Genomic DNA, 15,936 nt, shown 5'->3' on the forward strand with positions numbered 1-15,936 from the left:
GCTGGGAAGGGAACTGGGCTTACTGGGAGGGGATATGGGGGTACTGGGAAGGGAACTGGGCTTACTGGGAGCATTGGAAGGGGAACTGGGACGGGGGGCACTCACCTCGCCCCCCCCGGAAGCCCCCACGGCCCCCCCGGTCGCCCCCGCGCCCCCCCCGGTCGCCGAAGCCTCCGCGCCCCCCACGGGGGCTGAAACCTGCGGGACAGAGAAGTGTTACTGGGCAAACTGGGAGCACTGGGACGGCTGCGGGGGGCTCCCGGTTCCCAGTTCCCCCCAGTCCCTTCCAGTTCCCCCCAGTGCCCCTCCAGTTACATCCCAGTTCCCCTCAGCGCCGCTCCAAACCCTCCCAGTGCCCCCCAGTCCCTCACAGTCACATCCCAGTTCCCCTCCCAGTGCCCCTCAGCCTCTCCCAGTGCCTCCCAATCCTTTCCCAGTGCCCCCCAGCCCCCCCAGTTACATCCTAGTTCTCCACAGTCCCTCCCAGCACCTCCCAGTTCCCCCCAGTCCATTCCAGTTACCCCCAGTGCCCCTCCAGTCCCTCCCAGTCCCCCCCAGTTATTCCCCAGTCCCTCCCAGTTACATCCTAGTTCCCTCCCAGTTACCCTCCCAGTCCCATCCCAGTGCCCCTCATCCCCTCCCAGTCCTTCCCAATCCCCCCCCAGTGCCTCCCAGTCACTCCCAGCACCTCCCAGTCCCTTCCCAGTGCCTCCCAGTTACCTCCCAGTTCCCCCCAGTCCCTTCCAGTTACCCCCAGTGCCCCTCCAGTCACCCCCAGTGCCCCTCCAGCCACCCCCAGTGCCCCTCCAGCCACCCCCAGTGCCCCTCCAGCCACCCCCAGTGCCCCTCCAGCCACCCCCAGTGCCCCTCCAGTTACATCCCAGTTCCCCCCAGTGTCTCCCAGTTACCTTCCCAGTGCCTCCCAACCCCTTCCCAATGCCTCCCAGCCCCCCCAGTCCCTTCCCAGTGCCTCCCAGTTACCTCCCAGTTCCCCCCAGTCCCTTCCAGTTACCCCCAGTGCCCCTCCAGTCACCCCCAGTGCCCCTCCAGTCACCCTCAGTCACCCCCAGTTACATCCCAGTTCCCCCCAGTGTCTCCCAGTTACCTTCCCAGTGCCTCCCAACCCCTTCCCAGTAACTCCCAGCCTACCCCAGTCCCTTCCCAGCGCCTCCCAGTTACCTCCCAGTTCCCCCCAGTCCCTTCCAGTTACCCCCAGTGCCCCTCCAGTCCCCCTCAGTCACCCCCAGTTACATCCCAGTTCCCTCCAGTGTCTCCCAGTTACCTTCCCAGTACCTCCCAATCCCTTCCCAGTGACTCCCAGCCCCGCCAGTCCCTTCCCAGTGCCACCCAGTTCCCCCCAGTTACCCTCCCAGTCCCATTCCAGTGCCCTTCAGCCCCTCCCAGTCCCCTCCCAATGCTCCTCAGCCTCTCCCAGTCCCTTCCCAGTGCCTCCCAGTTCCCCTCAGTCCCTCCCAGTGCTCCCAGTGCCCACCCGGCCTCATCCCGCCGCTGCTCCACGCGGGGCCTCACGCGCCGCGCGCTCTCTCCCAGTGCCGGAAGTTGCTGTACGTCACCCGCTAGGCCCCGCCCCGTTCCGGGCAGTGCGCATGCGCCACAGCCTTTCCGACGCCAAGCCGGGCGGAAGTAACCGAGCAGGGCTGTGCTCTCGCTGGGTCCTAGCGCCCGGCCGTGCCCCAAAAGACCCCGACCCTCAGGGGCGACGGCCTGGAATAGGGGCGAGGGGGATTGGGGGCAGAAATGGGGCATTTGAGGTCGTGGAGGGGATTTGGGGAAACGGATGGGGTATTTGGGGGGATGCTGGGGGGATTTGAGGACAGGAATGGGGGATTTGGGGGTCCTAGAGGGGAGCTGGGGGCAGAAATGGGGGATTTGGGGACAGGAATGGGGGATTTGGGGTCCTGGAGGGGATTTGGGGAAAGGGATGGAGAATATGGGGGTGTTGGGGGGGGATTTGGGGACAGGAATGGGGAATTTGGGGGTCCTAGAGGGGATTTGGGGAAAGGGATGGAGAATATGGGGGTGTTTGGGGGGGATTTGGGGACAGGAATGGAGAATTTGGGGGTCCTGGAGGGGATCTGGGGAAAGGGATGGAGAATATGGGGGTGTTTGGGGGGGATTTGGGGACAGGAATGGGGAATTTGGGGGTCCTGGAGGGGATTTGGGGAAAGGGATGGAGAATATGGGGGTGTTTGGGGGGGATTTGGGGACAGGAATGGGGAATTTGGGGGTCCTGGAGGGGATATGGGGGCAGAAATGGAGGATTTGGGGGCAGAAATGGGGGAAATTGGGCTCCTGGAGGGTATTTAGGGAAAGGGATAGAGGATATCGGGGTGTTTTGCAGGGGATTTGGGGGTAAGAATGGGGGATTTGGGGGTCCTGGAGGGTATCTGGGGAAAGGGATGGGGCATCTGGGGGGGATTTGTGGACATGAATGGGGGATTTGGGGTCCTAGAGGGTGTCTGGGGAAAGGGACGGAGAGTATGGGGGTGTTTGGGGGAGATTTTGGGTGGTCTGGGGGGGGGGATTTGGGGTCCGGAATGGGGGATTTGGGGTCCTGGAGGATATTTAGGGAAAGGGATGGAGAATATGGGGGTGTGTTGGAGGGATTTGGGGGTAAGAATGGGGAATCTGGGGGTCCTGGAGGGGATTTAGGGAAAGGGATGAAGAATATGGGGGATTTGGGGTGGGATTTGGGGGTCCTGGAGGGTAAATGGGGAAAGGGGTGGGGAATATGGGGGTGTTTGGGGGAGGATTTGGGGACAGGAAAGGGGCATTTGGGGGGTCCTGAGTGTGACTGAAAACATTTGAAGGGGGGGGGGTCCTGAGAGTGTTTAGGGGATCCTGAGAATATTTAGGGACAGGTTTTGGGGCATTTAGAGGTCCTGGGGATATTTTGGAGATAGATATTAAATATTTGGAGAATTCGAGAGGTTACTTTGAGGTAAAAATGGGGCATTTGAGGGCGAGCTGAGGGGATTTATATATAGGGATGGGGCTTTGGGGGTCTTGAAATGTATTTGAGGACAAAAATGAGATATTTAGGGGATCCTGGGGGCACCTTGGAAATAGGTAGTTCGCACTGGAAGGATTTGTGGGGTTATTTAGCGGTAAAAAGTGTATTTGAGGGGGGAGCTGTGTGGATTTATGTATGGGAATTGGGCTTTTGGGGTCTTGAAGAGTATTTGAGGACAAAAACGAGATATTTGGGGGATTCTGGGGGTGACTGGGACATCAAGGGGGGATTTAGGGACCGAAAGAGGGCATTAGGAACTTCTGGGGGGATTTAGAGACACGGATGTGGCATTTCGGGGGTTTTTGGGTGTATTTGGGGTCAGGGATGTGGCATTTGGTGGCCTGAGGGGAAATATAGGGACAGAAACAAACATTTTGGGGGTGATATTTAGGGGCAAGTGGGGGGGGATTTGGAGTGAGGGATGAAGGGATGGGGCATTTAGGGGTCGCAGAGAGAGTATGGGGACGTTCATGGGGCATTTAGGGGGGTCTGGGGATATTTGGGGACAAAAATGGGGATTTGGGGGGCTTTATTTAGGGACCTGTGGGGGAGAAAGGCGCAAATTCGGGCCAATTTGAGGCATTTGAGGAAAATTTGGGGGCTCTATGAGGGATTTGGGGGACTTTCAGGCTATTTGGGGGCGCTACGAGGGGTTCTGAGAGTGTTTTGGAACGTTTCGGAGCCGTTTTGGGGCGTTTTCAGGCGAATCGGGGAGCGCCTGGGTCTCCCCGCCGCCATTTTCCCTCCCACCCGTCCGTGGGGACGCTCTGTCCTCCCGCCTCCTCTCTATGGTCTCCGCAGTCCTCCCCGCTCCCGCCCCGCCCTCGGCGGAGGCCGCTCTACCCAGCGCGTCTCGACGGCTCCTCCCCTTCTGCGCGCTGAGCAGGGGCCGCTACTTCCGGCGGCGCTCTGCGCTTCCTGTCGCGTCTCGGTGGTTCCGGCGCGAGGGCAGCGGCGGCGGTGAAAGTCACTTTGACGGGAACGGAGGCGGCTGGTGCGGGGGGGGGAACTGGGGGCTACTGGGAGCTCCTGGGAGGGCACTGGGGGGCTACTGGGAGCACTGGGAGGGCACTGAGGGAGCCGCTGGGCCTTACTGGGAGAGGTTTGTGGGCTTTACTGGGAGCACTGAGTGGACTGGGGTGGTGACTGGGGCTTACTGGGAGCATTGGGAGGGATTGTTGGGCTTTACTGGGAACACTGGGGCAACTGGGAGGGGTCGCTGGGCTTTACTGGGGGCGCTGGGAGGGGTCGCTGGGCTTTACTGGGGGCGCTGGGAGGGGTCGCTGGGCTTTACTGGGGGCGCTGGGAGGGGTCGCTGGGCTTTACTGGGAGCGCTGGGAGGAGTCGCTGGGCTTTACTGGGAGCGCTGGGAGGGGTCGCTGGGCTTTACTGGGAGCGCTGGGAGGGGTCGCTGGGCTTTACTGGGAGCGCTGGGAGGGGTCGCTGGGCTTTACTGGGAGCGCTGGGAGGGGTCGCTGGGCTTTACTGGGAGCGCTGGGAGGGGTCGCTGGGCTTTACTGGGAGCGCTGGGAGGGGTCGCTGGGCTTTACTGGGAGCGCTGGGAGGGGTTGCTGGGCTTTACTGGGAGCACTGGGAAGGGTCACAGGGTTCTACTGGGAGCACTGGGAAGGGTCACAGGGTTCTACTGGGAGCACTGGGAGGGATCAGTGGGCTTTACTGGGAGTATTGGGTGTATGGGGGTGGTGACTGGGCCTTACTGGGAGTCCTGGGAGGCATTGCAGGGACTTACTGGGAGCACTGGAAGAGATCATTGGGCCTCAGTGGGAGCACTGGGAGCATTGCTGAGCCTTACTGGGTATACTGGAGTGGTGACTTAGCTTTACTGGGAGCACTAGGTGCTCGCTGGGGCTTACTGGGAAGGCTCGCAGGGCCTTACTGGGAGCCCTGGGAAGGATAGCTGGGCTTTGCTGGGAGCACTGGGGCAACTGGGAGTGATCAATGGGCCTTACTGGGAGGGCTCCCAGGGCCTGACTGGGAGCGATCACTGGGCCTTACTGGGAGCACTAAGGGGGATCCCTGCAGCCTTACTGGGAGCACTGCGAGGGCTCCCAGCGCCTTACTGGGAGCAGTGTTCCATCACCGCTTCCTGGGGCCGCCGTCGACGTCCCCAAACCTCCCCAACCCCTTCCCCACCCCCCTCCTCCCCCCCCCCGCCCGCTAACGAGCCGTTAACTAACGCCGCTAATTAAGCGACCAATTAGCTAATTAACTAATTAATTAACTAATTAACCCCCCCCCCCGGGCAGCCATGGCGGAGGACATCCGGGCCAAGCTGGACCGCTACAAGACGGCGCCCTTCGACAGCCGCTTCCCCAACCAGAACCAGACCAGGAACTGCTGGCAGAACTACCTGGGTACGCCCCTCCCCCCCCTCCCCGTGTCCCTGGGGACCCCCCGTGTCCCCTCCCCGGTGACACCCGTGTCCCCTTTTGTCCCCTCCCCTCCCCCCTCCAGATTTCCACCGCTGCGAGAAGGCGATGGCGGCCAAGGGGGCGGACGCCACCCCCTGCCAGTGGTACTACCGCGTCTACAAGTCCATCTGCCCCACCTCCTGGGTGAGTGGCCCCGGCGCGGTGACGTCCACCCCACCCCAGGGTGGCCCTTGGGTCCCCTGGGTGGCCTCGGGTCCTCCAGGTGGCCCCTGTGGCCTTTGTGGTGGCCTCGCGGCCCTTGGGTGCCCCGGGGTGTTTCCACATCGTTTCCATGTCACTTGGGTTCCTTGTTTCTTCCCCGTGGCCAGCATGGCCTTCATGGTGGCCCTCGTGGCTCTTGGGTGTCCCGTGGTGGCCTCATGGCCCCTTGGTGTCCCGGGGTGGCCTCGTGGCCCTTGGGTGCCCCGGGGTGTTTCCACGTCGTTTCGACGTCACTTGGGTTCCTCGTTTCGCCCTCGTGGCCCTCAAGGTGGCCTTCGTGGCGGCCTCGTGGCCCCTGGGTGGCCCTCGGGTCCCCTGGGGTGGCCTCGTGGGCCTCGGGTCCTCCAGGTGGCCCCTGTGGCCTTCGTGGTGGCCTCATGGCCCTTGGGTGCCCCGGGGTGGCCTCGTGGCCCTTGGGTGCCCCGGGGTGTTCCCATGTCGTTTCGATGTCACTTGGGTTCCTTGTTTCTTCCCCGTGGTCCTTGTGGTGGCCATCGTGGCCTTCATGGTGGCCCTTGGGTGCCCCGGGGTGGCCTCGTGGCCCTTGGGTGCCCCGGGGTGTTTCCACGTCACCTCGATGTCGCTTGGGTTCCTCATTTCTTCCCCGTGGTCCTCGTGGTGGCCACCGTGGCCTTCATGGTGGCCCTCGTGGCCCCTGGGTGTCCTGTGGTGGCCTCATGGCCCCTGGGTGTCCCATGCTGGCCTCGTGGCCCTTGGGTGCCCCGGGGCGTTTCCACGTCGTTTCGACGTTGCTTGGGTTCCTCGTCTCGCCCTCGTGGCCCTCAAGGTGGCCTTTGTGGTGGCCTCATGGCCCTTGGGTGTCCCATGGTGGCCTCGTGGCCCTGAGGTGGCCCTTGGGTGCCCCGGGGTGGCCTCGTGACCCTTGGGTGCCCCGGGGTGTTTCCACATTGTTTCGGTGTCACTCAAGTCCCTTTTTTCATCCCCGTGGCCTTCGTGGTGGCCCCATGTCCATCAGGTCCCCCGTGGTGGCCCCCGTGGTGGCCTCGTGGTCCTCATGTCCCACAGGTGGCCCTTGGGTCCCCCGGGGTGGCCTTGTGGCCCTTGGGTGCCCCGGGGTGCTTCCACGTCATTTCGATGTCACTTGGGTCCCTGTTTTCTTCCCCGTGGCCCTCGTGCTGGCCTCGTGGCCCTCATGGTGGCCTCGTGGGCCTTGGGTCCCCCCGGTGGCCCTTGGGTGACCCGGGGGGGGGTCCTCAGGTCCCCCAGGTGGCCCTTGGGTGCCCTATGGTGGTTCCACGTCACCTCGATGTCGCTTGGGTTCCTTGATTCTTTCTCATGGTGGCCCTTATGGCCTTCATGGTGGCCCTCGTGGCCCTTGGGTCCCCCGTGGTGGCCTCGTGGCCCTTGGGTGCCGCGCTTCATCCCCGTGTCCCCCCGCGGTGTCCCTGTGGTGTCCCCGCGTCCTTCAGGACCTCCGTGGTGTCCCCACGGCCCCCCCCCCCCCTCGGTGTCCCTCTGGTGTCCCCACGTCCTTCAGGTCCCCCGCAACGTCACCGTGGGGTCCCCGGGCCCCCCGTGGTGTCCCCACCAGCACGAGGTCCTCGTGTCCCCCCCGCCCCCCCCAACGTCCCCAGGGGGCCACCATGTCCCATGTGTCCCCTTTTTGGGGTCACCACGTCCCCTTGGTGGCATCATCACACTCCTGGCCCCCGTGGCGTCCCCAAGTCCACCCAGGCGTCCTCCCCCCACCCCGTGGTGTCCTCCCCCCACCCCATGGTGTCCCCCCCTGCCCCGTGATGTCCCCCCCCACCCCATGGTGTCCCCCCCCCACCCCGTGGCGTCCCCACGTTCTCCCCAACGGCCACCGTGTCCCTCACGAGGCCACCGTGTCCCCCCCCCCGCAGGTGACAACGTGGGACGAGTACCGCGAAGAGGGGACCTTCCCCGGCAAGATCTGAGCTTCTCCAACCCCGGGGGGTATGGGGAGGGGGGGGTTGGGTCCCAATTGTCACCGCTGGGGGGGGGGCGGTGACAGGGCCACCACCGCCACCACCAGGAGGTGACGCGGATGCCACCAGGGAGGGGACGCCGCTGTCACAGAGGCGGTGGACAATAAAGGGTTGAACTGGCCCGTTTTGGGGTTTTTTTTTGGGGTGGGGGACGCACGCGGTGAGGGGGGGCGGGACAGGGGACACGGGGGACGGGTCCTGGCCCCCCAGGTTCTCGTGGTGGGGACGTGGGGATGGAGAAAACGGGGCGAGGAGCATCGGAGTGGAAGGCGGAATTTTATTAATTAACAAAATTTACGAGGTGGGGGGGGGGGGGTGGCGGGGGAGGGGGACAACCCCAGCTCGGTCACCCTGGGGGGGTCCCCGAGGGCGCTACGGGACCAGGGGACCGAGCCGGGGGGGCTGGAGGTCCAGGGGCAGGTCCAGGGGCACGACCCCGGGGAGAAGCGGCGTCAAGCCCAGGCCACGCAGCGGCAGCGCTCCCAGGAGGGCGCCTGGGGGGAGATAGGGGGGGACGCGGGGTCAGGACACCTCCAGCGATGGTTTCTCCACCCTTCCACCCACCCATCATCGATGGTTTCTTCATCCATCCACCCTTCCATCCATCTGTCTTCAATGGTTCCTCCACCCACCCACCATCAATAGTTCCTCCACCCATCCATCATCCACGGTTCCTCCACCCACCCATCATCCATGCTTCCTCCACCCTTCCATCCATCATCAACGGTTTCTCCACCCCATCTCCCCATCCCTCATCAAAGGTTTCTTTATCCACCCATCGTCAACGGCTTCTCCATCTGTTCTTCCGTCCCTCATCAACGGTTTCTCCATCCAACCACCCTTCCATCCATCCATCTTCAGAGGTTTCTCCATCCTTCCATCCGTCATCAACGGTTTCTCCACCTCATCCACCCACCCATTATCAATGGTTTCTCCATCCATCCATCCATCCATCCAACCATCTTCAGAGGTTTCTCCACCCACCCATCATCAACAGTTTCTCCATCCAACCACCCTTCCATCCATCCATCCATCTTCAGAGGTTTCTCCACCTCATCCATCCATCCGTCATCAACGGTTTCTCCATCCAACCACCCTTCCATCCATCCATCCATCTTCAGAGGTTCCTCCACCCACCCATCATCAACGGTGTCTCCATCATCAACGGTTTCTCCACCTCATCCACCCATCCATCGTCAATGGTTTGTCCGTCCAACCACCCTTCCATCCATCCATCCATCCATCCATCCATCCATCCATCCATCCATCCATCTTCAGAGGTTTCTCCACCCACCCATCGTCAAGGGTTTCTCCACCCATCCATCCACCCATCCATCCATCCATCCATCCATCCATCCATCCATCTTCAGAGGTTTCTCCACCGGAGGTTTCTCCACCTCCACCTAGCTTTCCTGAACGGCTTTGTTCTCCGTCCGTTCCTTAACGCTTTCTTCCTCCATTTCTCCATCTTCAAGGGTTTCTCCACCCGTATTTCCAGGAACAGATAGACGGGGAAGCCATCAAAGAAGTTCAAGGGTTTCTTCATCCGTCCACTCATCCTTCTTCTGTGGTTTCTCCATCCATTCACCCAACCACTCATCCTTCTTCCATGGTTCCTTCTTCCATGGTTCCTTCTTCCATGGTTCCTTCTTCCGTTTACCCAACCATCCACTCATCCTTTCGTGGTTTCTCCATCCATCTGTCCACCCAACCATCCATCCTTCTTCCACGGTCTCTCCTTCCACCCATCTCCCATCCCCCTCCTCCTCCACTAATGATTCCTCCGTCTGGTGGTCCCCCATCCCCTCTCCCCACCGCGTCCCCCCCCCACCTCGTCCCCCTCACCTGGAGACAGGTCCCGCCGCAGCAGCGCTCGGTGGGGGACACAGGTGACACCGGGGCGGCAGCCGGAGCCCTCGACGCACCACGGAGCTGTAGGAGATACGAGAATTAGGTGGGGACGTGGCCTGGAGGAGGGACACATCGGGGGTAGGACACGTGGAGGGACACGTGAGGAGGTCATGGATGGGCAGGGAGATGGAGGACATCACGGATGCATCGGGGACATCACGGACATGGGATGTCACAGATGGGCAGAGAGGTGGAGAACGTCATGGAAGGACAGACGGGGGCGTCACGGTTGGACAAGCACGGGGGACGCCGCAGTTGAACGTCGTGAAGGGACGGAGGTGGTTGATGTCGTGGAGGGACAGACAGAAGATACGGTGAGCACGCTGAGGTCATTGTAGGCACGTGGATGGAGGAACACCGAGAGATGGAGAACATCATGGTGGGACACCAGGAGACAGAGGACATCATGGAGGAACACCGAGAGATGGAGAGAGGGACACCGAGAGGTGGAGAACATCGTGGAGGAACACCGAGAGGTGGAGAACGTCGTGGAGGAACACCGAGAGGTGGAGAACGTCGTGGAGGAACACCAAGAGGTGGAGAACATCGATGGTGGATGTTTTGGAGGGACGTATAGAGGACAATGTGGTCACGTAGGCACGTCATGGTTGGTCAGACAGTTGTAGGACACCACGGATGGACAGACACAAAGGGGACATCACGAAGGGCCACAAAGGGGTGTTGTGGTTGGACAGAGAGCTGGAGAACATCACGGATGGACACACGTGGGGACGTCGAGGGTGGACAGACACGTAGGGGACACTGGGGTGGGGGGAAACGGGGACATCGTGGATGGACCCAGACGTAGGTGACACCATGGATGGCTCCATGTGGATGTCATGGCCACGGGGGAGTCCCACACAAGAACCTCCCCAAGGTGAGCACCCAAAATACCCGTGGCCACCTCCCACTCCGTGTCCCTGCGGTCCCCAACTCACGGCAGACGCTGGGGACGCGCCAGGGTCCCACGCGGACCTTGGCCTGGCGGCAGGCGGCTTCGTAAGCGCCCAGGACCTCGCTGAGGACCTCCTTGTCCTCGGGGGCTTCGCAGAGCTCCCAGAGGCAGACGTCGAAGAAGACCCTGGGGTGGACCGCGGTGTGACAGCCCCCGAAGGGCCCCTGGGGGTCCCGCAGGACGCCGCAGAGCTCGGTGTGGACGAAGGCTTTCTTGGGGGGCTGCCGGCACGGGGGACACGCGGGGCCGGGGCAGGGACGATGACACGTGGCCGTGGTGGCCTGGTGGAGGTGGTCGTTGTAGGGGTGGCCGTCGAAGTTGCCGCAGAGGCCGCAGGTGACGTTGCGGAAGCTCGAGGACACGGTGACGGCCACCGCCGCCCCGGGGCCAGCGGTGACGCGGAGGCCGAAGTCGGCGACCAGGAGGGTGGTGGCACCCCGGGGTGCCAGGCACACGGCCTGGCCTTGCAGGCAGAAGGGCAGCGACGCCTTGGAGCCGTCCACCTGCGTGGGGTGGGGTGGGGTGGGTTGGAGGCACCCAGTAGGTGCCCGGTCCTCCTCCCTGGTCCTCATAGCAGACATTTGTCGTTATACCATCCGTCCAACCTCCTTCATCCACCCAACTTTGTTCCTCCAACCCTTTTCGTCTTTATCTGTCCATCCATCCATTCATCCATCCTCTTCTCTGTCCATCCCTCTACCTCTGCTCTTCACCCATCCCTTTTTCCAGGTTCTTCACCCATCCCTTTTTCCAGGTTCTTCACCCATCCCTTTTTGCAGGTTCTTCACCCATCCATCCACCCATCCTATTCTTTATCTACCCCTTCTCCATCCCTGTTCCCATGTTCTTCATCTATCCACCCATCTTCTTCTCTGTCCATACACCTACCTCTGCCCTTCTCCATCCCTTTTTCCACGTTCTTCACCCATCCATCCATCTTCTTCCCTATCCATCCCTTCTCCATCCCTTTTTCCATGTTCTTCATCCATCCATCCATCCATCCATCCATCCATCCATCCATCCATCCATCCATCCATCCATCCATCCATCCATCCTCTTTATCTATTCCTCCATCTCTGCTCTTCTCCAGCCCTTTTTCCATGTTCTTCATCCATCTACCCATCCTCTTCTGTGTCTATATCTCTACCTCATCCCTTCTCCATCCCTTTTTTCCACGTTCTTCATCATCCATCCATCCTCCACCCAACCATCCTCTTCTCTTTCCAGGTTCTTCATCCATCCATCCCTCCCCCCTCAGCCTTGTCCATCTCCTCTGTCCATCCCCCTACCCATTTTTCCTCCACCCCCACCTCGTTCTCCACCCCCTCCACCCTTGCCCATCCCCACCGCTCTCCCCTTTCCTCCTCCTCCTCACCTCCACCATGCTGGGGTGCCCACCCCGTAGCACAAAGCGGTGCTGGTGCACGGTGACGGTGACGCTGCGGGGGCCGGGGCCACCCCGGGGTGGGTCGGTGACGGTCACATCAAAGGCAGGGTGGGCGCCGGGGGGGCCGCAGCTCCGGGCCACCACGTAGGAGCAGTTGTCCGCCACGGCCATGGCCACCCCATCGAAGCTCAAGTAGTGCTGTGTCCCCACGGCCCGGCAGGTCCCCGGGGTGCCCACGGTAGCCGGTGCTGCCACTGGTTCTGCTGAGCACCTCTGGGTGCCCCCGTGGGAGTCGTCAGGGGACACGCAACCTTCACGGCACCCCGGGGTGCAGCCTGGGGCGCAGATGGTGTAGCGGGTGCCCGTGGGGCACTGGGGGGCTGTGGGGAGAGGGCGGTGTTGGGGGAAGGGCCTTGGTCCCCTCTGGGGGGCCAGGGTCCCACCCGGATGCTTGGCTTCTCCTGGGTGCTCTATGGGGTTGTGTCCCCATCCCGCTAGTACTTTGAGGGTCCTGGGGTGCTCTATGGGGCCATGTCCCCTTCCCGTCAGGATTTATGGGGTACTGGGGTGCTCTATGGGGTTATGTCCCCATCCCACCAGATTTATGGGTTCCCGGGGTGCTCTGTGGGGCCATGTCCCCATCCCATCGTGATTTATGGGGTCCTGGGGTGCTCTATTGGGTTGCATTCTCTTCCCACCAAAACCTTTGGGGTCCTGGGGTGCTCTGTGGTGTTATTTCCCCATCCCACCAAGACTTTTGGGGTCCTGGGGTGTTCTGTGGGGCCGTGTCCCCTTCCCATCAGGATTTATGGGGTACTGGGATGCTCTGTGGCGTTGTGTCCCCATCCCACCAAGATTTTTGGGGTCCTGGGGTGCTCTATGGGGCTGTGTCCCAATCCTACCAGGACTTCTGGATTTCCAGGGTGTTCTATGGGGCCATGTCACCATCCCACCAGGACTTGTAGTTTCCTGGGGTGCTCTATGGGGCCGTGTCCCCCTCCAACCCTTATCCCCGGGTCCCCCATGAGCCACTTACAGCAGAACCCCTTGGAACGCCACTCCAGAACCTTCCTCCCGGCCTCCTGGCAGGCAGCGACGTAGGCGGCGAGGACGCGGCAGACCCCCTCGCGGTGACACCGGTCGGCGACGCAGTCCCGGAAGTAGGTTTCAGGGTGAACGGCCTCGTGGCAGAGCCGGAAGGGCCCCTCCTTGTTCAGCAGCACCCCACACTCCCTCCCCACATCTTGTTGCCCCTTCCCCCCGACGTCCCCGCACCCCGCCGTGTCCCTGCAGCCCGATGTGTCCCCCACCTGCCAGCCCCCCGCCGGCGCCAGGTCGTTGCGGGGGTCCCCGTCGAAGTCCCCGCAGAGCCCGCAGAGGTGGCCGCTGTAGGCGCCTGGCACGCGGATGCTCACCCGCCCGTGGTGCCCGTCGAAGGCCACCCGCAGCCCCCGGGGGGTCCGCACCTCCACCTCCCAGCCCCGGGGCTCCAGGGTCACCGCCGAGGCCTTCGCCACGTGGGGCAGGAGGGTTGGTACGCCGTTCACCTGTTTGGGGGGAGCGCAGGGCACAAAGAGAACCCCCGGAGGGGTCAGAATCAGCGTTCAGCCCTTCTGGAGCCCATTTCATCACTACTCATAGTTTACTCAATCACTACTCTGGGTTTGCTCGGTCATTACTCGTGGTTTACTCACTGGGTCATTCACAAGCTACAAACTTGCTGCTCACCATCTGGCTACCAGTCCTCCAAGGCCACTACTAGCGGGAATCAGACAGGACTGAGCACTCTTACTGACTTCTCATGGTTTACTCCCTTGCTACTCACTCCCTGCTCGCCACTTTCCCTCTGGTCCTCCCAAGCAGCTTGTGGCAGGGTCTGGACTGGCCCAAACCCACCTAGTCTCTAGTTGTGCTTTACTCTTGCTACTCAGCACTTCCATCCAGCTAATAAATCTCCCTACTTACAACCTTCTCACCCATTATTTACACACTTGCTACTCATTCACTACTCACTCTTCACTATGTCACCCCCCAGCACCTCCCAGCCAGCTAATATGTCCCTGCTTTCTCTTTTACTGACTCACTGCTCATGCTTACTCTTTACTCGCTATGCATCCTGTGACAACACTGAGCCAGCTCCTACATACAGGCTTGCTCTTTTAGTAACTCACTACTCATTCAATGCTCATGCTTTACTTCCTACACATCCTTGGGCAACTCTGAGCTGGCTAACATCTTTTGCTTCCCAGATTTCTTGTCTACTCATGTGTTACTTATTACTCATTTGTTACTCCCCTTGCAAAATCTGGATTTACTTGGTCTTTACTCTTTATGCACCAATCGCCTGCTACTCCCTCTTTGCTCATCCCTTGGTCAGTCAACACATCCCTACTTAATCCCAGTTTGGGCAGAAAGTGCTACTCAGCATCCAGCCCTCTCCTCCCGGTTTACTCCATCCTCACAACTCCCTCCTTGCGGTCCTTACTCACTCCCCATTCACTTCTTACTCACTCCGGCTTCACACCGCCATTCCCGTGCTCCTACTCCTCCCTTACTCACCGTGACCTGCCCGGGCTCCAGCTCCACACGTGTGCGGCGCACGAGGACCTCGGCACCGGTGATGCCACCCAGGCCGCCCCGCACCAGGACGCGGAAGGGCTCTGGGCCCTGGGTGCCGGGGCAGAGTCCGGCCAGGAGGTAGACGCAGGAGCCGGAGAAGTCGTGGTGGAGGCGGTCGAAGGTGCGGACGTGGCCCATGCCCAGGGCTGAGCAGGTGGCAGGGTTGGGGACGGGGTTAGGGACCAGGTTGGAGACGGGTTTGGGGACGGGGACGGGGACGGGGACGGGGATGGGGTTGGGGATGGGGTTGGGGATGGTGGCACAGGGCTCCTGGGGGTGTTTGGATGAGCAGGAGGAGGCTGCGGGAAGAGGAGAAGCAGCGGTTAGTCGGGTTGTCCTTCAGAACGGTTCCTCAGTCCTCCTCCATCCCCTCTCCATCCAGTTATCCTTCTTTCTTCACCCTTTTTCCTGTCCCTTCAACCTCCTTCACCTATTTCTCCAGCCTTTCACCCATTTCCCCGTCCCTTCAACCTTCACCCACCCCTTCAACCTTCTTCACCCGTTTCCTCATCCCTCCAACCTCCTCCACCCGTTTCCTCATCCCTCCAACCTCCTCCACCCGTTTCCTCATCCCTCCAACCTCCTCCACCCATTTCCTCATCCCTTCATCCTTCTTCACCCATTTCCTCATCTCTTCAACCTCCTTCACCCATTTTTCCATCCCTTCAACCTCCTTCACGCATTTCTCCATCCCCATTCCCAACTCAAAGCCCATCCCCAACCCATTGGCTGTCCCCATCCCAGCCCCCCAGCTCCCTCCAGACCCTATAACTGGGGTCCCTGTCCCTAATTAATATCCCCATGCCCCACTCACAGCACTGTGTCCCCTGTCCCTCGCCGACCCGATCCTCAGGATGGGCACAGAGCCCACAGAGCTGTCCCCGTAGCGTCGCTGGTGCCGTCACCGTCACGGCGCCGTCCCCACCAACGGCCACCCGCACGCCTATGGTTGTGACCACCCGCCGCTGTCCCCCTCTTCTCTCCAGGCGCACCCGGCCCCCTGCCAGCGAGAGGGGCAGGGGGACCCGGGTCCCGGCCACCTGTAAGGGAGGACATTGGATGGGCAACCGCAGTGTGGGCACCTGGGTCCCTTCCTCAGTCTTGGAAATGGGATTGAGTGAACCTAGACCCCAAGTTGTGGGGTCTGGGGGTTGGAAATAGGATGGGGAGAGGCTGGACACCTGGGTCCATCGCTTGGTTATGGGGTCTGGGGGTTGGAAATGGGATGGGGAGATCCTGGATGCCTGGGTCCACCACTTGGTTATGGGACCTTGGGGCTGGAAATGGGATGGGGAGGAGCTGGACACCTGGGTCCACCACCAAGCTATGGGGTCTTGGGGATGGAAATGGGATGGGGAGATCCTGGACATCTGGGCCCACCACCCATCTTGGAGTTCTGGGGGTTG

General features: G+C 61.5%; 2 protein-coding genes and 1 long non-coding RNA gene across 3 annotated transcripts; 1 reads left to right on the top strand and 2 right to left on the bottom strand.

Annotated features, from left to right (window-relative positions):
* The first annotated feature begins 3,871 nt into the window (after positions 1-3,871).
* COX6B1 (cytochrome c oxidase subunit 6B1) lies at positions 3,872-7,778 on the top strand. Its single transcript, XM_080571807.1, has 4 exons — positions 3,872-4,028; positions 5,302-5,409; positions 5,510-5,610; positions 7,554-7,778. The coding sequence occupies exons 2-4, from the start codon at positions 5,304-5,306 to the stop codon at positions 7,605-7,607; spliced, it is 261 nt and encodes an 86-aa protein (XP_080427933.1). The 5' UTR covers positions 3,872-4,028; positions 5,302-5,303; the 3' UTR covers positions 7,608-7,778.
* LOC308184607 lies at positions 5,893-7,595 on the bottom strand. Its single transcript, XR_013942719.1, has 3 exons — positions 7,497-7,595; positions 6,051-7,435; positions 5,893-6,013 (listed from the first exon to the last, which is right to left on the bottom strand). It is a non-coding gene; the product is annotated as an uncharacterized lncRNA (long non-coding RNA).
* Positions 7,779-7,941: 163 nt separating the features above from the next.
* Positions 7,942-15,900, bottom strand: LOC308184609 (IgGFc-binding protein-like; the record flags this gene model as incomplete). The annotated part of the gene is made up of 7 exons (XM_080571810.1): positions 7,942-8,152; positions 9,504-9,590; positions 10,508-11,027; positions 11,900-12,291; positions 12,948-13,458; positions 14,471-14,829; positions 15,345-15,900. 7 exons carry the CDS (start codon positions 15,898-15,900, stop codon positions 8,031-8,033), a joined length of 2,547 nt encoding a protein of 848 aa, XP_080427936.1. The 3' UTR covers positions 7,942-8,030.
* Positions 15,901-15,936: the final 36 nt, after the last annotated feature.

Source organism: Anser brachyrhynchus, assembly GCF_964034855.1.
Source record: "Anser brachyrhynchus genome assembly, chromosome: 38".
Classification (NCBI taxonomy): Eukaryota; Metazoa; Chordata; class Aves; order Anseriformes; family Anatidae; genus Anser; species Anser brachyrhynchus.

Coding starts and splice junctions, on each gene's coding strand:
- COX6B1 (XM_080571807.1), top strand. CDS start 5,304: ATGGCGGAGGACATCCGGGCCAAGCTGGACCGCTACAAGACGGCGCCC. Junction 5,410..5,509: donor CTGCTGGCAGAACTACCTGG/GTACGCCCCTCC, acceptor TCCCCCCTCCAG/ATTTCCACCGCTGCGAGAAG. Junction 5,611..7,553: donor CCATCTGCCCCACCTCCTGG/GTGAGTGGCCCC, acceptor CCCCCCCCGCAG/GTGACAACGTGGGACGAGTA.